Raw genomic sequence first — 21576 nt, forward strand, 5'->3', positions numbered from 1 at the left:
TCAAACCGATTCTGCAAAGCAAACTCTGTTGTGCTGTGGCAACGGTCCCATGTCCTCAGTTACACATGGGGTAATGTAAATGTACACACTGGATTTCTTCACTCATAGGGACGTAGTCCTGGACATTCTGTAGTCGGAGACATCTGAAGACTATCCTCTGAACCTGCACTAGAGCGATCAACATGTAATGTTTTGCCACACTATCCCTCTAATGGTCATCAGTCTCATACTCGACTAGAGGCTCATCTTTGTCTTCTTTCAGGAACAACGGATGGGATATGGTGCTATCTGCAGCGCCTTGAAACCGAACGCCTCGCATTCAAACCGTGCAGGTCGGCGGGGCTTGTGTTCAGCCAGTCCATTCATGATACGAGGCTCATTGTAAGGTTCCTGGGAAGGAGCCGGAGTGTTTTGCATAACTGACAGGGCTTCTGACAATCACGGCACAGAGAGGGGGTGGGCAACACATTCAAAATGAAACAGGCCAGAGAATCAAATCCTCAGGGGTTTTATTCTTTTCTTCCACAGCAGTTATTAATTTTTGTATTTTAATTTCATATCTATCTATCTATCTATCTATCTATCTATGTATCTATCAATATATCTATCTATCAGGAATGGGTTTCAGTCATCAGATCTTCTCTTCTCAGTAGCGGAACACCTATGGGAGATTGGACACTTCTGTATTGTGGGTATATTCTAATAAACTGACATACTGGATTCCTGATTTCCACAAGATATGGGCCATAACTATTAACATAAAACATAACGCAAAAAATTCACTTCATAATATATCACATTTTTCCAGCTATTCATTTTTTAATGAATCAGTATAATACCCAAGTAGAACATATTATGGCATCAATCAATCATTCATCATCTGCAGTGTATGATCAAAGCTGTAACGGAACTGTCAAATCACATATGGGTTCTGGGTATTCCACAAACTATCCCAGGATTATATAGTCCAGGTGTGCTGGGATGGTGGTACAGCACCCAGAGGGTCGGGTTGGGAACCGCTGACCTCACGTGACCCCAGCCGAAGTTTTCATGTCAATCAAACACAGCAGAGTGAGGAGCGCTTGTGAAAGCCGAGCAGATGGTGAGAAACCTCTAATGTTTACATCTTCTAGAGTGAAGAGCTGGGGCAGCCTGTGCAGGAAATAACGGAACGCCCGCCGGGTGCAGACATGTGACTAATGAAAGCCTTTTCACTCACACATGGGCACCAAGACTGATGTTTGCCTTATGATCCATTACCACGTCATCACGTCGAAACCTGAAAAATAACCCAGAAGAAGGTGTATGGTACCCATAAGTCAGGCCTAAAAACAATGTTTAAAATACAGGGCGGGGTTGTATTGACATGACCTGCATGCTTCCTGGATAAAGTGGGCCTTGTTTGAATCTCCTGCTGTGGGAAATGTAAACAGTGATCCATGGCATGCCGTCCTCTCCTGGCACAGCCGGCTGGCGCCACAAAGGACACCGTCAACCAAGTTTACACAGCGGCACTGCTTCACTGAAGCCCCTTGTTTCCACCTCCTTTATGCCGGTGCACGCTTGCCGTGCCTACTGTACATCCCAGGCCAGCCATGGGGACGGCTAAGCATGCTAACTTGATTCACTTTAAACTGAAATATTCAGCATTTTTCACTTGTTTGACAAAAACAATTTCCTGTGTATGGGTAAAAAACTAATAGTATTTCTGCAGGAATCAAATAAGCGAAGACGTGACTACGAACAGAGACGACTGACAGTATTTTATTATTTACATTGAAGGACATGCCATGAAAAAGTCCATCAGGGGGCGCCGTGGAGCAAGAATCAGCCCCAGAAGTGGACAGCATCCAAGCTGCTTTTGATGTTGCTCATGTTCTCCCTCCTCTCCTTCGTCACCACGTTGGCCTCGCCCTTCTGTAGGCGGCGACGGTGGGCGGATTTCTGCTGCTTGGTGAGCTGCCGCTTCACTTTCTGCCGGATCACCTCCTAGCAGAAACACACACACGTTAAAAAAAGCTACCATATAAAGGCATATTCTCTGTTTTACATAAGTCACAAATGTCAAATTGTTAAACCAGACCCTCAAATTAGTAAAAAATAAAAAGCAAGGACTACACAGAATGTCCACTTTCTGAAAATGGTTGAAAGATTTACCTTTTTGAATTAAATTGTGTAAAATACATTTCTGTGAGTGAGTTAGGAACTGAGCCAGTATGAGCAAAGATCAAGGAGAGAAAGTAACATTCAACTGAATTCCCAGACACACTGTAATGCAAACCCTCACAGCTGCTCCCTTGGCAAAGAGGTTGCAGCATAATGGAGTGGTGTTTGGGTAAAACGATAAATTGGGGGAGAGACTCTAGGAGCAACAGAGAGAGGTGATTGGCGTCATGAAAAGGAAAAAAAAATGAAATGAAATGCATGTCTGACAGCAGGCATCAATAGAGGAATGAATTTGTTCAGCAGCACCGTCTCACTATTCCCCCCTCTGCGGCTGCCGATAAGTGCAACCCAACACTCAGCAGAGAGCAGACTGTGCAACCAGGCTGGGTCATGTGACTCAGAAAGCCACTTAAGCCTCCCTGGTCATGATCGAATCTGGTGATCATGTGACTGGGTGTCTGGGACGATTGATTTTGCCTGGCTGACATTGGATTAAATGGCTGGACTGGGCTGCGGTGCATTTGTGTGCTGATGCACCCACCGCATGCTAATGACATCCCCTCAGTTCTAATCAGGAATTTAAAAAAAAGAATTGTGTTACCAATGCACCGCGTTGCAGTCAGACAAGAATGGCCTATCAATCTGTAGGACAAAAAAATGCAGCAGGGAAAGAGCAACAAACACGTAGGGTAAAATAATTACCATAAGCCCCGCCTACTCAAAATACATCTGACAAAGTAGTGTCATCATAATTTTGTTTTCGGCACCTAAATCTTGACGTGAGAGATGCCTTACATGGCATTCAATATGCTAATTATGTTGCCAGGGTTAAAGTAACATTGTACTTCCAATCACCACCACCTTCTCTAGATGTCTGCAGAAATACGCTGATGGCTGGCATCAAGATTTCATGATTTGCTGAATTATTACAGGCTAATTCTCAATGATGCAATCATGTGAATAGAATGGAAGAAATAATATTAAACTACCATATAAACTTTTATATTACTGCTATAAAAATATTTTTGCCACACACAGGCTTCAGACTTCGATAAACTAATCACATATCACAAAATTTCCATCTTTCCTTATTATCACACCCCCAAGTGTGCACAGAGAGACATTTTATGAGGATATTGAAATTTGTAAAATTTCTGCTGAGGAAATTCATAATTCATGACATGTACTGGAGTGGAGCATCCAATAAAAACACGTGACTGGATAGGCAGTCACAGGCGGAACTCACTGGAGGAATGGTGGAGCAGCTGCCCACACTGCCAACTGTGCTCTCACTGGTGGTTCTTCTCCGATGCTCACTGACATGCTGGAGGCTTTCACTGTCTCTGCAGACATTACACAACATAAAAATGAAGACAGTGTCATTTGAAATATGACAGAATAAAATACATTTGCGGAGTTTAAATTGTCTTTTTGGGGTGCAGTACCTGAAAGGTTGATAATTTTTGTTGACTGCAGACAAATCTACCAGATCTGGGCATTCATCGTCTTCCTCCTCGCTACCGGCACACACGTCCCCCTCAGTCCTGGCTTCACGTTGCTGAGCTTCACTGGGGCCGTCTGGTGGAAGTGCATCCTCTCCAGACTCAGCTGGTCTGACCTCACCCTCCAACTCCAGCATGTTCTTTCTGTACTCCTCCAGGTCCACGTGTTCTTCAGGGTGGGGGTGAAACTCTTCAGTGAGCCCCTCATCCAGCTCCTCCTCATCACTTTGCCCCTCACTGGCCTCTGGTCCCTCAGGGTGGAGGAGCTGGTCATCCTTCTGCATGTCTTTGGTGTAGCCACTAGCAGCAATCTCAATGTCCAGAGAACATGCCCGCCTACAGGCACATCAGAACCGATGACGTTACACGATGTCTGTACAACCTCAACCTCAATATTAAAAACCGCAAAACCAGAGCTACCTTATGTCTTTGAAAGTAGGATACAGTTCACTTTCATAACTGAATCTTTTGATGAAGAAATCTCTGATGCACTTGACATCTCTGTCAAAATACCTGTGAATAGTGGAACAAGTGGAAAATGGTTGAAAGGGATAAATGACGTGTGTATAGACATGTGTCTGTTTTACTAGTGTATAGACGTGGATTAATCAATAACACCACTCCACTCACCATTCCGCGTTAGGATGAGAGGTAGACACCATTTGTGGAAAGTCAATCATGGTGAGGTGATCGCTGTCGTCAAGCATGAGATTGAACTCGTTGAAATCACCATGGATCAGCCCATGGTTGGCCAGTTTGACTATCAGGTCCATGGCCTCACTGTACAGGCCAGATGGGTCCTTCACATCTCGAATCTGACATCTGTATGTCAGAGAAGGTTAAATTAATAAATCTATTCAGTGAAAGTGAAGTGAAAGACATTGTGAAACAGCACAGCACACTATGACACAGTGAAATGTGTCCTTTTAACCATCACCTTTGGTGAGCAGTGGGCAGCCATGACAGGTGCCCGGGGAGCAGTGTGTGGGGACAGTGCTTTGCTCTGTGGCACCTCAGTGGCCTAGCAGTTAAGGAAGCGGCCCCGTAATCAGAAGGTTGCCGGTTCGAATTGAATTGAGGGGTCACTGAGCAAAGTACAGTCCAGAATCTCAAATGGTTTGCTGCTGGTGGTATTAAAGTCATCTGATGATGGGTGCAAATTTAAGCAATAAATTAACAATGTGTTCCTTTACAAGTCCCCTATTATAAAAATTCACTTTGTGAGATTATTTAATATTAATACCAGTTCTACTAGCCTGACTATGGTCCTGCGGTGGCTAGAATTGGTGATAGGTGTAAAGAGTGCTTTTAGTCATTCTGCTTCATCATTTAGAGGGCGGAAGCTCAGACAGACAGATCTGGAATTTGTTCCCTTAAGTCTTCATAAAGGAAAAGGTTCCGTCCCATTTCTCACAGTTCATGTGAGATTTACACATCTTCAATCATTCATAAGGCGTCCAACTCACAACGGGTAACCAGCGAGCAGCTCCATTACAACTGCATGCCTGTTGTAATCCACGGGTTTTGGGACAGGAAACCCTCTGTCATACAGAGCCTGAAAGAAGAAACCAAAGGAAATAAAATGCTTGTGATCTGCTAGCTCTGCATGATCAACAAAAAACCATACAACATACCTTCATGTAGGCATATTCTTTCATGGCAGAGAGACGTGACAGATAGAGCCATGACATCCTGTGCCTGTGTTTATGGTAATCACGCTTGTTCTTTAGGTTTCGGAAAGATGTCCTTCCAAGTCTATGAAGTTTGAGAGCAAACTGCTCACCCTCGTTATTCGCCACAATGTAGATATCTGCAAAGCAAATCAAGAGTCAGTGCAAACTACACATTTCAAACCATTCTGGAACCTCTTGTTATGTCAGCCTGATATCTTTTGAACATATGACATATTGTGCATGTCAGAACTCATCTCACCTGACTCTTTCCCCACACCCATCTGATTTCCCACTGATGCCACGACATCCCGTGATGACAGTGTCTTCAGAGCCAAATAATCATATCCTCCGTAGTTCAAACGATAACCTTGTACAGCTGGAGCCAAGAGAAAGCTGTGTTCACTGTCTGACAACCCATGACAATATATATAAAGGAGAAAAAACTTACTTTTGGTTCGTTCATATGCTGTGAGTTTGTGTTTCACCAGTTCTCGCAGCACCTTGTTGCACCCTCCATGTCGAAGACTGGCTATTGAAGAAATTAGGCTGACTGGCACAATTTCGTGATTCTTCATTCCCATTTCAACCTGTTATTAAGAGACATTACTTAAAAGTAAACACATGAAAACATTACACGCAGCACTGAGACGTGTGCGTGTCGACTTAGCAATGGGAGCGAAGATTAAATCGCGGCCGACTTCACTGTCATAATGTTTTATAGCTGGGTTGACTGAGAAGCTGGCACATATTTAGCACACGTGAGTTAGCTTGTTAGCTAGCCATGTTGTCGGTACGCACCGCAGTAAGAACGCGGAAATCCTCCCGGGAGAGATACCGTAAAACCACGACGTTTAATTTCCCCATCGTTGGACGGCGCCAACGAAAGCAATCAATTCGTTCAACTTTGCAGCGAGAAACTCTTCAGTTGGAAGCGAGCCGCTCCAGAGAACACGTGACCGCCTGCGAAGAAGCACTTCGGCAACTTCCGGGTCAAGGCTCGTACTTTGTGTCACAATAAAAGTCTCGTCACTCGCCGATCAGTTTCTGAGAATGTTGGTTCAATAGATTTGCGAAATACATTTAATTCACCGACACGATCACGTACAAGTTAAAATCTTCATTATTAATATAATTGCAGTCTATTCTATTTTCAAAGCCGAGAGCGGCACTGTTTGACATACAGTGTGCAGCATCGTAAACAAACCGCTACAAATCAGCGTTTTGTCGTCTGACGTTAATACTTATTAACGGTGTCTGTGTTAACCTCAACTGTGAAGTGTGGAAATGAACGATATGAACGCTGAACATTTGGGACGGAAGCGAGCGAGGCGCTGCAACTGCGTTACTAGCCGCGCGTAGCAACGTGCGGTAGCCGCTGCCACCGCGTGGAACCGACGTTCGTTCCGTTCGCGCTCTTTAAAGGCTGCCGAACCCTGCGCTTCCGAAGCAGTGCAACGATTGCATTTTGTTCCAGGTTTCAATGAGGTCCAACAAACAGATGCCGAAGGTAGGCGCTGCTTCAAAGTCAACTCTGATAATAAGCGGAGCTTTTTTTTTTTTTTTTTTTACCCCTACTGAATGTGCAGAGCTACTTGCACACATCCAATAAAATTATATAACATTTTTAACAAAATTCATTTGTTTACAATCTTTCAGTTATTGTGGGGAAACTTGCGTCAGATAATAATAAAGTTTTTGTCTGATTGGTGAACTTCAACCAAAACGTTTGAAGGCGGCATTCTGATTCTGACGTAGACCCAAAATATCACGATGAATGTTCACAACATTTTGAAACTGGTAAAATGCTGCTCAGGTCAGACTGTATGACTTTATGAACTGTCTGCCCTCCCTGAATCACCTTCAGGTTTACAGCGGGTGAGGTCCCTATGCTGCGCACACCATGATGAAGCTTGAGATGATAATGTGCAACAAAACATGAAGTGATGGGAATATACTCGCACTTTTGACCAAAATGTCGTTCCCATTCCAACCACCAGATGTCACTGTTGCTCCACATCTGCATTGCACCTGTCACATGACGCTTCATCTGGGCACGTTTGCCTTTCCTTCTTAATAACAGATTACTTATGCTGCATATTCTTATAATAATGTCACCCAGGGGATTCATACATTGTCTGGGCTTCATTTCATTAAGATTAGCCGGTAAACGTCATCCAGAAAGCATCCTCTGAACGCTGCTTCCTGAAAAAGACACGCAGCATGGGAATTACACACCAGCGTTGCATTCTGGGAGTTGGTGAGCACGCATTGGGGATGTGTTGCTTTTTCTGGGATTGCTTTTTTCGTTCCTTCCTTCCTTCCTTTTTTTTTTTTTTTTTTTAGTGCTGATGGTAACAAAGTCACAGACACAAACCCCACTCACTACCATTGTGTGCCTGATCAAGACCCATAATCCTGAGTGTCTCCAGGGGGACTGTCCCTAAATAAGGACGGCTGACACATGCATGTGCATCAGGACAACAGATTTACATGTTCAGTTTTTTTTTTAACCACTGTCCATTTAGGCAATATTGACTTGTAATCTGGTGGTAGTAGCCTATTGGGTAACACACTCGCCTATGAACCAGAAGACCCAGGTTCAAACCCCACTTACTACCATTGTGTCCCTGAGCAAAACACTTAACCCTAAGTTGCTCCAGTGGGGGACTGTCCCTGTAACTTCTGATTGTAAGTCGCTCTGGATAAGGGTGTCTGATAAATGCTCTAAATGTAAAATGTAAACTGACAATCTGGTTAACATAAAGTTCTTTGGCTGAAGCACGTCTGCAAATGTGTTGGTGCTTAAAATGCTTCACTGAGCTGAAATAACAAGGAAATAAAAAGAAAATCTAAATGAAAAGTGTTTTAAGGGCTTGAACTTGATTATCAATTCGGCCTGATGATCTGTTTGCCTCTGCCTGTTGCTGAAAGGTGGCAGGAAGAGGGGACACTGGTCCAGTACATTTATCACTGCGTTTAATGTGTTTTATAGCTGCACTGTGCTTTCTCAACATTTCATTTCTGTCATTTTACTCTGGCTTGTACAGTAAATGAGTAGTCAGGTGACTGCTTTTATTCCATCACCCTTGGTGAGCAGTGGGCGGCCATGAAAGTCGCCCATGGAGCAGTGTGTGGGGATGGTGCTTTGCCTCAGTGTCACTTGGCGGTTTGGGATTTGAACCGGCAACCTTCTGATTACAGGTCTGCTTCCTTTACTTTTCAAAAGCTGTACGTGTCTGGTTCGGATCTCACTATTAAGGGCTGAATAACCCTCTAATCCGTGGCCACATTCACTCTGACGGGTCCAGGCTACTCACCTCTCTCTGTCTGACTGCAGCATGCACACTTTCAAACAGGAATATGGACAACGGCCAATCAGAGGTGGGCCCCGCCCTTCACGACCTCTGATTGGTGTTGAATACAATATTTTCCTAATATATGTCTGTCATTTAAACCACAGGGAGTTTTTGGAGACTCTTTTTCAAACTGAATGGCTGGTCGCCCCAATGCGACCTCAAATTTATTTTAGTCGCATGCTTTAGAAATTAGGTCACATGTGACACGGGTGGCCTAGCGGTTAAGGAAGCTCCCCCATAATCAGAAGGTGGCCGGTTCGAATCCCAGTCCACCAAGGTGCCACTGAGCAAAGCACCGTCCCATTTACAGCATTTTTCAGATGCCCTTATCCAGAGCGACTTACAATCAGTAGTTACAGGGACAGTCCCCCCCTGGAGCAACTTAGGGTTAAGTGTCTTGCTCAGGGACACAATGGTAGTAAGTGGGATTTGAACCTGGGTCTTCTGGTTCAGAGGCGAGTGTGTTACCCACTAGGCTACTACCACCCCTACTACTCCCCCACACACTGCTCCCCGGGCGCCTGTCATGGCTGCCCACTGCTCACCAAGGGTGATGGTTAAAAGCAGAGGACACATTTCATTGTCACCGTGTGCTGTGCTGCGGTGTCTCACAATGACAATCACTTCACTTTCACTTCACTTCATGTGTGCACGGAGACAATTCAGACTTTGTTTATTGTTTAAGATTTGATCTGTTCTTGGTAAGCAGCGAGCAGGGTAATATTCCGAGCAATGGAGGCCTGTGGTGAGCTTGTTTCAGATTTGGGAGCTGAGAGCTGGCTTCCAGAGGTTCAAACCACTTTTGTCGTTTTCAGCAGAAGAATGAATTTGTGAAGTCTTACACACGACTTTCCCCTCAAGCATGTACGCAGAGATGCGAGCTGCAATGTCTTTTTTTTTTTTTTGTCAGCTTCTGATGAAGCTGGTGGGGAGGGGGGCATGGGGGGGGGGTGTCGGAGCCCCCACCCAACGCCAGATCCTCAGAGCGAGGCTCGACGAGCTGACCGGGTTCGTGTCGAGCTCCGCCAACTGGAAACAAAAGACACCAAACAGAGAATTTCGGCAGCCGGCAAATATTTCAGGCACCCGGTGCCAAATGCACGGTTCACTGTCCGGTCACCTGAATCTGTCAGTTTAGCACGTCTGCAGCGGCAATCAGCACCCCGGTCCCGCGACCCGGCCGCAGCCGGAGGCCCCAAACATTGCCTGGCTCATTATTCCCCCAAAGGAGGTCACGCCCTTGACCGTCAGACCGGAACTGCTCACTAATTAAGCCCTGTGTTTTGGCACTGGACGTGTCATGTCTGTACGACTTCCTGCTGGGATTAGCGCAGCTCGTGTTCACTTTTCATTTAGCCCTCGCCTTCACGAGTCTCAGGGGCTGCGTCTGCAACTGCAGCTTACGGAAGTTCTACCAACTCTTCAAGCTGTGGCCTGGCCTGAAAAAGGAAATGTTCTCGCTGATGGACACCTCATTCGTGTCGTAGTCATTTGCAACTTACTAATCATTCACCGAAATTGATGGTAGATCTCAGATTTAGTGTCATCTGTGTCTCAAAGAAAGCACATGTCTTACAATGTGAAGTGAAGTGATTGTCACATGAGCAGTGAGCAGTGGGCAGCCATGACAGGCCCCCGGGGAGCAGTGTGTGGGGACGGTGCTTTGCTCAGTGGCACCTCAGTGGCACCTTGGCAGATCGGGATTCGAACCGGCAACCTTCTGATTACAGGGCCACTTCCTTAACCGCTAGGCCACCACGTGACTTTGGGGCAGTGACGTCATTATTTTTTCGATATTTTATTCCGTGAGTATAGTAGTGAAGTTTTGATCCATCAACATATTGGTCATGTTGTCAATTTGTTAGTAAATACAAATAATATATACAGTACAGAAATGTTCAGTGGATGTGGGCCTCCTTTATACTTTTAAGTGGGGTGACATCATGCCACCGCACTGATTTGTGGGTCCGTCTCTTCACGTTGCTTGCAGCCGACCGTTAAAATTTTTGAATTTTATCCACGTCAAATCCACGTGTGCGGTTATTTCGACTTAAACCGGCTGTGATTTCGTGAGCGAGAGACAATCACTGGTTGCCGCTCGTGATCCCCCTGCACGGCAGACACGCCCACTGTTACTTCACTTTAACCCCTTGAATACTTTAAATGAACCACAGCAAATAACCCATCAATTTTTAACCCTCAACTTCTCAATGGCGGTGTGCATGTGTGGGAAATTAATGAACGTATTACAAGTGGCCACAGTTAAAATAATCTGTAGGTGACAGCATGGAAGTACTTTTTTAATCGAAATTGAATGATCTTTCCTGCTGCAGGCCTATCGTTTTCCCCATCTTACTCAACCCTTTTTGAGTGTAGAGGTGCAGTACTCGCCGTTAACCCACCACGTTAACCTCTCTTCCCATTCACTGCACCATAATGCACCCGTTCCCTATGCCTCAATCATTTCTGTTTACCTAACCCACAAAGCCATAATTGTGTGGCCTCCTGTCTCATGGTTGCTTTAGACAAATTATGCACACGCACACACACACATATACAAAAAAAAAAATGTGGTTGCACTTAATTTCGGCTGACATGCCGGTAATGTAGGCCCCTCGCGGAGAGCCCCTCCACTGCTATTCACTCGTTGTGTTGTAATTACACACCAGAGCCCCGTCTCGATTGTGTTCGCCGAGGCTGGCGTGGTCAACTCCACATTCTTCCCCGCCAACAATAAGCAGGGTGGCGTGGGGGCGATGGTGGGGCGCCGGAGGCCGGCTGCGGGGCGAGATAAGGGCCCAACTGGCCGCTGCAATCGGCTGATTAAAGGATTTGTGAACTCTAATGCCCACTGGATCTGCATTGGCTGGGAATATGCCGCTCCCTTTAATTCTCTGCCAGGAGAGCCGACGAACAGACCTCCAGCGCGGCCAAAAAAGCAGAGCAGTCATAATCTCAAACCAGCAAGTGGCCCCCACATCTCCAACACTAAGCGTACAAAAAGTGTAGCCGAAGTTTTTATTGGCCTGCAGACGCAGATTTCCGTCCGAGGAAAAGACCGGCTAAGCTGGATAAAGATGTTTGAGATGCTGAGGAATATAAAGAGGATGGAGGAAAATGGTGACAGGTCATGGGAGAAGCTGAAGCCAACAGAAGAAGAAGATACTGTTGTGTGTCTCCTTTTTGGGGTTCCATCGTTCTGGCTTTACAATGACAGATCTCGTATAAAACATGAACACGGAGCTGCCCACCCTGAGCTGAGACCCTGCCCGGTTGTTTCTGTTTGCTAGATGGCGCTCTTTCTTCAGTTTTACCTGCTCGTCCGGCTTTTGTCCGTCCCTGTTTTGATGGAATGGAGGAAATCATTTGAGATCCTTAAAACAACAACGTCTTTCTGCTTCTGTATTTAACGTGTTAAGGGTTTTTCTTGCAGAGTCTGCATTTTTTAATTTTTTTTTTTGCTGATTGCAATGGTGTGATATGAAAACGTTTTTCCAAGCTGTGACACGTGGCCTTGCAACTCATAGTTCTTTCTGTTCGGTTAAAAGACCTAAAAAAGAATCTTCTCATTGTTTCAAAGGAGAAGGGTTGCTCATTCTAGTAATTTCCAGGGGTGCTTTATCTTTCAGCGACATTGACACAGTTGGTTCTGTTAGCCTGCACGGTACATTAGAACTGGAGAACTGCCTATGCGGGGTCCGAGGCGTGGCCCATGCGGGCTCCTGAGTTCAGGTGTGGAGTGAGACTCAGGAAGTCAGTTGTTGATGGGCAGCTGCCTCCAGCAGGGCCCCCCGACGTCCCCGGCGGGACCCTGACAGCAGCGTGACTCTGCGCGGATTAGCCCGGAACGCCCTTTCCCACAACTCAAACACTGAGCGTTTTCATGCCAGATGTGTCGGGGGGAATCATTCGTCACACTCTAGTACAGAGGAGCTCCGTTTCTCCCCCCGTCTACTTTTTGGCCGATAATCGCTTTTGTTGGTGGGAATCTTGCATGGGACAGAAAAAAAAAGGTCTGCAATTTTCGACTTTCCCCCGGTTCTCAGCTCGATATTCAGTGCTAAGCTGCGAAAGAACCAATCGTTTCTTAATCCGCAACAGAGCGGGGGTGTTGGGGCTGGGGGTGAGCCGGGGGGGTTAAAGGACTTGGGGCCCAGGGGGCTCAGGGGTGAAGTCATCACAGGATGCACAGGCCATAAATTACCATTAATCGCTGTCTCTCCACTAGAGACACTCAGCCTTACTGAGGCAAGAGTGGGGAGCCTTCTGGTGATCTACAGCCAATCAAGACATGGGTTAATGACCAAGGGCCGCTCTTAAATGAATATAAAAAATGAACCATTTTATTAAACCATTACACCATCTAACAGATATACAAGGTTGGAAAAAAAAACGAGGAAACATAACATGTTGTGTTTGTAGTGTTATATGCAATAAAAGAAATACATGTCATGAAAATTACAGCCTTTAATAAGTGACCGGTCTAATATATAATTCATGTCTTCATGTATCTGGTGAAAAAGGGTCTGCCATTTAGTATTGCCAAAAGCTTAATGATTTGTATTTATTTCATTTTCAAGAAGTCTTCAAATGCTTGGACATATTTAATGAAATTTTGTATGGTTAATTCACTAATATTTAGAACATTTGCATTTCATATGAATGCTTGGCTTTTCCAGACAGGAAAGGATCGGAGCAAGATCCTCTCAGATGGTGTCACATCAGTCAGCAGTTCTCTGGGAGCATCATCACCTCAGGCGAGTGAAATTGATGACATCTTAAGCATAAACCTCCAAAATGTGATGTTTTACATTTGAAAGTGAAATCTCAGAAAGTGCCAAATAAAACTAGTGGAACATTGTGTTGTAAAGGTTTGTATAGGACTTGTAAAATTTTTCAAAACTGGTTTGTTTCCACTTTGCAGAGACTCCAAGCAGAGAATGCAGAGCTTAAAGCGCAACTGGAACAGTTGAGGTACGCCGGTCCACCCTGCTTTGATACGGCTTCTCTTATAAAACGTGGGGCGCGTTTCAGGTGATGCAGGCAGCAGGAACAACTTCAGAGTGCTGGTGTAGCGATGTGTTAAACAGCCTCCTACGCGCTAAATAGCTCCAGAAAGTCGCTCTAAGCCGCAGGCAGGTGAAAAAGCAAAATGCTTCAACAGAGCCAGTCTGCAGGCGCTTTCAATTTCAGGATTTGTCTGCGGTAACCATTGAAGGAGCCACACACACACACACACACACACACACACAGACAGACAGTGTAGCTGCATTAAGTAAAAATCAGAGTCGGGGGGTAAAGGCCCGTATCTGACGCCCAGCCTCTGTGCAGGGAGCAGTATCAGCAGCTGCTTCAGGAGGGCGGAGAGGAGAAGTTTGAGGAGAGGAGGGTGAACCTGCTCAAGGCTCAGGTGATGCAGCTGGAGAGACAGGTAGGCATCAGTGAACCTTCTGGACTGTGTACAGAACATTTGTACAATGTCAAAAATGTATATTTTTTATACCCTTATGTGCTCTCCTTAGGGCATAAAATGTAGTAAAACAGTCCATGTCACCATGGTAACATGCTGAATGGCTTGAGAAGAATGTTGGGATAGAACGTGTTAAAGGAATGTTTAGCATTATTTATTAGACCATGGGTATTTCACCCTCCTGATGTTATAATTCCAGGATCAGTGTCACGTCATCCTGTGCAGTTTAGTAATAAAGTAGCTTTTCCCCCTTTTTAAGTCCAGGATCTCAACTATTTTGTGATCCAGAATCATCCCGGGGGCAGCCGTGACCTAGCGGCCGCTGACCCGTAATCGGGAAGTTGTGGGTTCAAATCCTAAACCGTCAAGGTGGCACCGAGGTGGCACCTTGAGCAAAGCACCGTCCCCACACACTGCTCCCCGGGCGCCTGTCATGGCTGCCCACTGCTCACCGAGGGTGATGGTTAAAAGCAGAGGACTCATTTCATTGTGTCACCGTGTGCTGTGCTGCAGTGTTTCACAATGACAATCACTTCACTTTCACCACAAACTTGCACATGATTTTACTACATTACAGCAGCTTTACAGCTACTGGATATACAGCTAGTATTATTATTATTATTATTATTAATAATAATAATAATAATAATAATACATGCATACATGGCCGTTTCAAACAAGATGCTGCTTTACAGAAGGAACGTTAAAATAAAGTTTTAGTTTGTAAAACAGTGGCAGTAAATGGATAAATATGAATTGTAGACGGCTCTGGGAAGCGCACATTGAATAAAGATGTGCATAAATTTGGGATTTGCCTACAAATGAAATGAGCTGCTTTTGAAGTCTGTAAATTATGCATTCGGGTCAAAATTTTTAAGTACCCAGCTCATTTAAGCATGTCCTTCTCTAGCAATGGGCTTACAAAGCAATGCAAATCGTAACTATGGAAACCAACTTAAAAAGAGGTGCTGTTCCTGTTTAAAATAATTCCCAAAAATTAATATCATGCATTGTGACTTGAAAGGGCATGGGTAACGTCTGCTGTCAAATGCTGTTTGTGGGGATGTCTGTGAGAAGAACGCTGTCCAGGACGGTCAGCTTAGTTATTGTCATTATTTATTGTCATTATTGTTCCTCTGTTTCTCCCATGATGCATCAGGTTGTTCTGCTCTCCGAGGGGCTGAGCTCCCACGTGTGCCGCTCTCAAGAGGTGGAGAATGTTCTGGATTCTCTGGTGGAGAGACTCAGGTGCCTGATTTACAGATCATCTCTGCTGTGTTTGTGGGCTTTCTGGATTTTTAATAGGAATTAATTAGTGCAGGATGCTTTAACCACGCTTCCATTAAGCAGCATATTATGCCCTTTTTTATTTCCCGTACATAGTCCTACTACAATCCTTGAAATTCTTTATATCCACACAAAAATATGCTCTTTAATAGCTGTGTAATACTAATCAATCTCATTGTGATGTCACAATGCACAAAGCAGCATGCTGTATGTACATGAGAAATAAAAACATTTTTCTTTGTTACATGTTCCCAAGACTTCATATAACGTGCTTTCTGCAGGCCAGTCTGGGCTCTTCAGGCAGTGTGACTTTCAGTGGCGGCCCAACCATCTCCTTAACTGGACAATTATGGGATGAGTCCATTACAGACTTTATAAATGCTGGTGAACCAGAGCCTTCAGCGGGTGCGAAACCCTGAATATGCAAAACCACCGACATGGCTTCCGCTCGCCGAAGGAATCAGCCTTGGACCAATCGCAGGATTTCATGCAGGCTTTGGACGTCGGCCTGCGGGCCTCGCGGTGTCATTTTAGAGAGCGTCTCCACCCGCGTCCCGGCATTTAAGGAGGCTCTGCTTTTTATTTCGGATTCAGCTCGGCACCTCAAGGCCCCGCATGTCTTGGCTAAGTTAAAGGGATTACTGCTGTCACCGTGGGCTTTGTGTTCAGCAGGATTTCTCTAGTTGGGATTTTAGCGCTATGATCCTGCAAGATTAAGGGAGATTTAAAAAAAAAAAAAAAAAAAGTTTGGGTTTACGTATTTGAGGTTTGCGAGTGCCCCTGACTTGACAAGCTTGCTTGCTTTCCGTTAGAAAGCCTCTGACGGACCCCCAGGAGGTGTGAGGAAGTCCAGGCCAGGCCCTCCCTCCGGCTTGCTCCCCAACGCGTCTCCCGCCGATCGGCGCAAACGATAAGGTGTTGGAAAGCCTTTCAGCCTGGCAGCCCTAAGTGGCCCTTATTGCGCCTCTGATCCAATAATCGCCGGGATTACAGCACTTTGCTCCGGCGTAATTTCATTTAGTTACGCCTCGCAATCGCACTGGCCGGCCTACTGTTTCACATTAGAGCCGACTCTGTGACAGTCATAGAAAAAAATTGGGGGTCGAGGGCCGAATAGGCGAGCGACTAAATATGTCACGGGGATTAGTTTACAGCGGTATCTAATTTTGTGTTGTAACATCAGTCCCTTAAATGGGGGCGTGTTTACTTTTTTCCATTCAGGTAGACAGAAAGGACAGCGCCTCGGTGAAAGCGATGCCTCGCTCTAAGCCCTGTTTTTGTTCCACAGGGCTCTGCCGTGTTCGGACTCGTCTGGGTCGGAGGTGTCGATTGCGCGATCCGAGCTCGCCCAGCTGACGGAGAGGTGTGCGGAGGTCAAACGCAAGCTGAGCGGCACAAACAAGGTAGCTGCTGCTGCGGATGGAAAGTGTGGCCACTGTGTTAGAGATTTCTTCTTGTCGTTGTGGAAAAACTGCAGCACAGCACACGGCGACACAATGAAACGCGTCCTCTGCATTTGACCCACCACCCTTGGTGAGCGGTGGGCAGCCGTGACAGGCGCCCGGGGAGCAGTGTGTGGGGAACGGCGCTTTGCTCAGTGCCACCTCAGTGGCACCTTGGCGGATCGGGATTCGAACCGGCAACCTTCTGATTACGGGGGCGTAGAGAACGGTTCGGTGCTTAACCGCTAGGCCACCACTGCATCGGGAGTTAGTTTCTGACCACAGGATGGCGGTTAGCTGGATATGTATAGGTCTTGTAACATGATCTACCCAGCAGTAACACACTGATCCACATCTACCAACACAACACCACCGTAATCTAAGTCCGATCTGGTCAGTGATTGGAAACTGACCAGTGATTTCTGATAAACTGTGAAAAACTTTTGTCCACACGGTAACACAATGAAATGTGTTTTTTTCATTTAACCCATCACCCTTGGTGAGCAGTGGGCAGCGAGCAAGTGTGTGGGGACGGTACCGTGATCAAGGGCACTTCAGTGGCACTTTTGCGTTTCAGGATTTGAACCCGCAACCCCTCAGTTATGAGTCCACTTCCTTACCCGCTAGGTTGAAAAATTCATAATAATAAAAAAAAAATGATGATCAGTTAATAAAATGTCCGTCAGAAATGGCTATGAGTTTTTAAAAAGTGGCCAGTGGCTGAACATTGACTTGTTGTCTTCTCAGTCAGTCTTTAATGGAAGCCAATTCAAGTTTTATTAAAACGGTGTGAAAGCCATGACGTGCATTTGAAGGCAGCAGGTGGGCCTTTGAACCTCGCGCAGTTGTTAAACTCATCGTTCCTGCACAGCACTCGCACTTATTGCAAAATTGATGAGCTGCAGTGCGGGCCGGAGTGTGTAATGATGGGAAGCAGGTGCTCGTGCGGGGCGAAGGCCGCGCCCGATCCCTCAAGCGTCTGACGCAGCGGTAATGCGGCGGGTCAGGGAACAAAAGATGATCACCTCTGTTAATACCCCGTATGGATCTCTCACCGGAGGTAATGATGTAGGCGCCGGCCGGGGGACCGTCCTGCTCCGACTCGCTCGGTGTCAGTTCATCAATCCCCCCCAACCCCCTGACTTCCTGTACGCTCTCCCTGAGTACGAACGGCGGGTGATGTAACGCTGCCGCTGTCTGGATAATAACGTGCCACGATGATAGAAGGTCCTGTTAAATAATAGCCAGGGTGTTATTACTCGCTTTATCACCGTCTTGCTCACGAAAGAGAAAAAGCGATTTGTGCAGCTGTCAGGGGAGGACAGAATGGGATCATCAGGAGACGCGTCCCGTTTTCTGTCGCCGATGTGTGCCATCGCCGTGGAGATCTGTTTTCTTCACTGCTTGGGTCTGATGGGATGGGGCAGAGGGAGGCCCGTGCTTTTTTTTTTTTTTTGTACAGTGTTGTTATTTATTCATGTATTTGTGCTGGGCGACACAGTTTTCTTGTCTTTTAAGGTTTTTTTGTGGGGTGGGGGGTAGCTAGTTTGCACTTCACAGAGGCCCGTGGTGCACAAGATGGATTTTTTTTTTTGATCCACCACATTAAACAGCGTTTACAGAATTTGCCCGACTTCATTAAGCGAGGAGCGATTATCTAGAAGGGAAATTTGCATACAAGCCGTATGGATGTGGGCTTTCACCAGCTGATAGTCTGTGTCTGGCGTCTGTTCGTTTAATCAACGTTTGAATGTAATTTGCCGCCTTATCAGGAAGGAGAATAATCACCTTACCTGAGTGAAAATTTTCTTTTTTTTATTGTTTTTGTACAGTTTGATTATAGCTACTTTCCTACATGTCACCATAACTGGAAATAATGTTAGTTATTTTAAAAGGTAATAAGGATTGTTTACTGAAATGGAATCCTACGAATTAAAGCCTATAGAAAAATCATTTATTCAGTCTCAAGTACACATCACGTCTCTACCTAGTTTTACACAAGTTTTATTTATTATATAGTTTTCTTTCCCAGCACTTGTTAAGGGGGAATTAAACTAAACTGATACGCAAAGCATATTACTTTAAAACGTTAAAAAAGTTCATATTTGGGGGAAAAAAACCTTTATTGATGTTTGCAGGTAAACCAGCTGGCTGAGTTGCCTTGGACACAATTCAGTAGGATTCAGATGTATTTTTATTTGCTGCCTCCATCTATATATGTAGGGCAGGGCATCTTTGTTTTTTATGTCAGGGGATTTGGTATAAATTCAGCAGGTGACCAGATCTTTTTTGTTGCATGATAAGTTAAAATCTTTCTGTCGGACATCAGCGCTTTATTCACTGGACAGAGCAGCAAGATGGCACCAAGAATGAAGATGTCACCTGTTTCAGGAGTTTTTTTTTTTTTTTTTTTTTTTTTCCCAAATGTAATGCTTTATATGACATTAAATAAATACCTTCTCAGCCTTGAGGAATTTGTGCTGTAATTAACACCAGAAAGATTAAAATGCACCCCCACAAAAAACACAATTAGCTCCCCCTAATTATTTAATTGCGATAATTGTTGGATCCATATGTAAGACGTCCCAAGATTGGTGTTTGCCTTCATGTTCCCAGCTAGTGGCTTTTGGTGTTCGTGAGTGGCTTAAGTGTGGGCAGGCAGAGTCTACAGGTTTGTGGCTGTCACCAGTCGAACAAATTGTTGTTCAAATTTCCAACCCTCGGAACCTCGCTGACGTGCGTCCCATTCTCTACATCCACACAGTCGGACATTGGGCTCTAATTTAATTTACAGGCCCTGCCACCATGTTCAAAACAATTATGCTGATAGTCTTTCAGCGTGTTTTTTCACTGATGTCTGCCGCTGACAGCTGCCATGGCAGCTTCTTTAATCACTTCTGTTCAAACGTAGGCTTGCATACTGCACTGAATGTGTCCGGGGTGATTTCCAACATAACTGACATATCTCATTCATGCATTTTCATATGCATGAATCAGATGTGCTCAATGTGAGGACAGGTTCATGTCCTCACATTCTGGAGTTTTTTTTATTAAACATGGGAACAAATAGGAACTGAATTTCACTTCAAGTGTGTCTTGTGGATTTACAGTTGCAAATATACAGTACGGGCCAAAAGTTTGGACACACCTTATTCAATGTGTTTTCTTTATTTTCATGACCATTTACGTTGGTAGATTCTCACTGAAGGCATCAAAACTATGAATGAACACATGTGGAGTTATGTAACAAAAAGTGGAGACCTGGCCTCCACAGTCACCGGACCTGAACCCAGTCGAGATGGTTTGGGGTGAGCTGGACCGCAGAGTGAAGGCAAAGGGGCCAACAAGTGCTAAACACCTCTGGGAACTCCTTCAAGACTGTTGGAAAAGCATTTCAGGTGACGACCTCTTGAAGCTCATTGAGAGAATGCCAAGAGTGTGCAAAGCAGTAATCAGAGCAAAGAAACTAGAATATAAAACATGTTTTCAGTTATTTCACCTTTTTTTGTTAAGTACATAACTCCACTTGTGTTCATTCATAGTTTTGATGCCTTCAGTGAGAATCTACCAACGTAAATGGTCATGAAAATAAAGAAGACTCATTGAATGAAAAGGTGTGTCCAAACTTTTGGACTGTACTGTGAAAAAAATGACAGGATTGCTTGCCAGTTGTCTGTGTTTTGTGTATGTCGTTTATGAGTGGGAGGAACCAGTAGATGTGATTGGCCACTCTCACACACATCTGGACAATTTAAACTACCATCTCCCCCGTACACTCCTAATACACCGAGATAGATAGACACCAAAAAGATACAGGCCAATTTCATTAAAAAGCACATGCAATTGTTGCTATAATGAATTGTGACATGACTGCTCATATTCATACAAAATTCAATGCTTTTTTGTTTTTAACATTGACAACTTTCTATTGGATTTTACTAGCATTATCTTCTTTGTATCTCTTGTTTAAATTGGCATAGCATTTGCCAATCTTGAAAAACAGGTGAAAAAAAAAAAAAAAAAAAAGTATAATCATATTTAATCTGTTCAGGAGGTGTGGAGAAGCCCATCTCTGCTTCTTGTTTACTATTCGGCTGATAATGAGGACCTCAGATCTGACGGCTGGAAATGAGGCGCTATGGTTCGAGAGCCTAGTGCCGGCCGCATGCCTCTGGGATTTCAGCAGAATCTGTTTCACATTGCCTCGGCACAGTCCGTATTTGGCCGGAGGCTTTCTGTAGGGTTGCGGCTGCGAATCTCATCTTTCCCATCTGGATCTCATCAGATTAATGTTACGGCTTGTTAAAGTCACACGGTGCCTCCTGAAGTCCACTGATTTCTAGCTCAGACGAAGCCGGGTTTTTATTAATACGCCGTGATTAGCGCTCACCGGCCGCTGATTTTTGAAACGCTTGCTTAGCCAGCTAATATATACATTGCATGGACTCGCAAGATAAGTTTTGTATGATTTTTTAATTTTTTTTTTTATCACAGTTTGAGTAATTTTGAGTAAGAAAGTGCACAGAAAAAGCTTTTTATGAGATCCATATCAAATGTGGATTGGCAAATCATGCACTTCTGAAACGCCTGTAGGTATCCCGAGTACTATGAGGTCACATGTTTCCTGTAGCCTCCTGATCAGTCGGGTGGGCCGTTTTCAGGCCAAATGCATGGTCTGTG

At 45.0% G+C, this 21576-nt stretch overlaps 2 protein-coding genes across 2 annotated transcripts in view; one reads left to right on the forward strand and one right to left on the reverse strand.

The window, feature by feature from the left end:
• Positions 1-1738: 1738 nt before the first annotated feature.
• Positions 1739-6318, reverse strand: riok2 (RIO kinase 2 (yeast)). The gene is made up of 10 exons (XM_028996236.1): positions 6140-6318; positions 5790-5928; positions 5601-5717; positions 5303-5478; positions 5135-5223; positions 4299-4490; positions 4089-4181; positions 3612-4004; positions 3413-3509; positions 1739-1989 (listed from the first exon to the last, which is right to left on the reverse strand). The coding sequence occupies exons 1-10, from the start codon at positions 6203-6205 to the stop codon at positions 1828-1830; spliced, it is 1524 nt and encodes a 507-aa protein (XP_028852069.1). The 5' UTR covers positions 6206-6318; the 3' UTR covers positions 1739-1827.
• A 259-nt stretch (positions 6319-6577) lies between these two features.
• The window catches only part of LOC114798984 (uncharacterized), a 42536-nt gene continuing 27537 nt past the window's right edge, over positions 6578-21576 (forward strand). Inside the window, exons 1-6 of the mRNA XM_028995028.1 lie at positions 6578-6848; positions 13377-13454; positions 13622-13671; positions 14029-14128; positions 15327-15415; positions 16743-16857. Of these exons, the coding sequence (XP_028850861.1) occupies positions 6822-6848; positions 13377-13454; positions 13622-13671; positions 14029-14128; positions 15327-15415; positions 16743-16857 (459 nt within the window). The 5' untranslated portion in view covers positions 6578-6821. The remainder of the gene's footprint in view (positions 6849-13376; positions 13455-13621; positions 13672-14028; positions 14129-15326; positions 15416-16742; positions 16858-21576) is intronic.

This window comes from Denticeps clupeoides, chromosome 11 (assembly GCF_900700375.1).
Source record: "Denticeps clupeoides chromosome 11, fDenClu1.1, whole genome shotgun sequence".
NCBI classification, from domain to species: Eukaryota; Metazoa; Chordata; class Actinopteri; order Clupeiformes; family Denticipitidae; genus Denticeps; species Denticeps clupeoides.

Bases quoted from the DNA above. Each gene is read 5' to 3' on its own strand.
- riok2 (XM_028996236.1), bottom strand. From the start codon at position 6,205: ATGGGGAAATTAAACGTCGTGGTTTTACGGTATCTCTCCCGGGAGGAT. The intron at 5,479-5,600 runs GTGAGATGAGTT...TTTGCTTTGCAG, and splicing joins GGGTGTGGGGAAAGAGTCAG to ATATCTACATTGTGGCGAAT. The intron at 3,510-3,611 runs GTACTGCACCCC...TAATGTCTGCAG, and splicing joins AAAAATTATCAACCTTTCAG to AGACAGTGAAAGCCTCCAGC.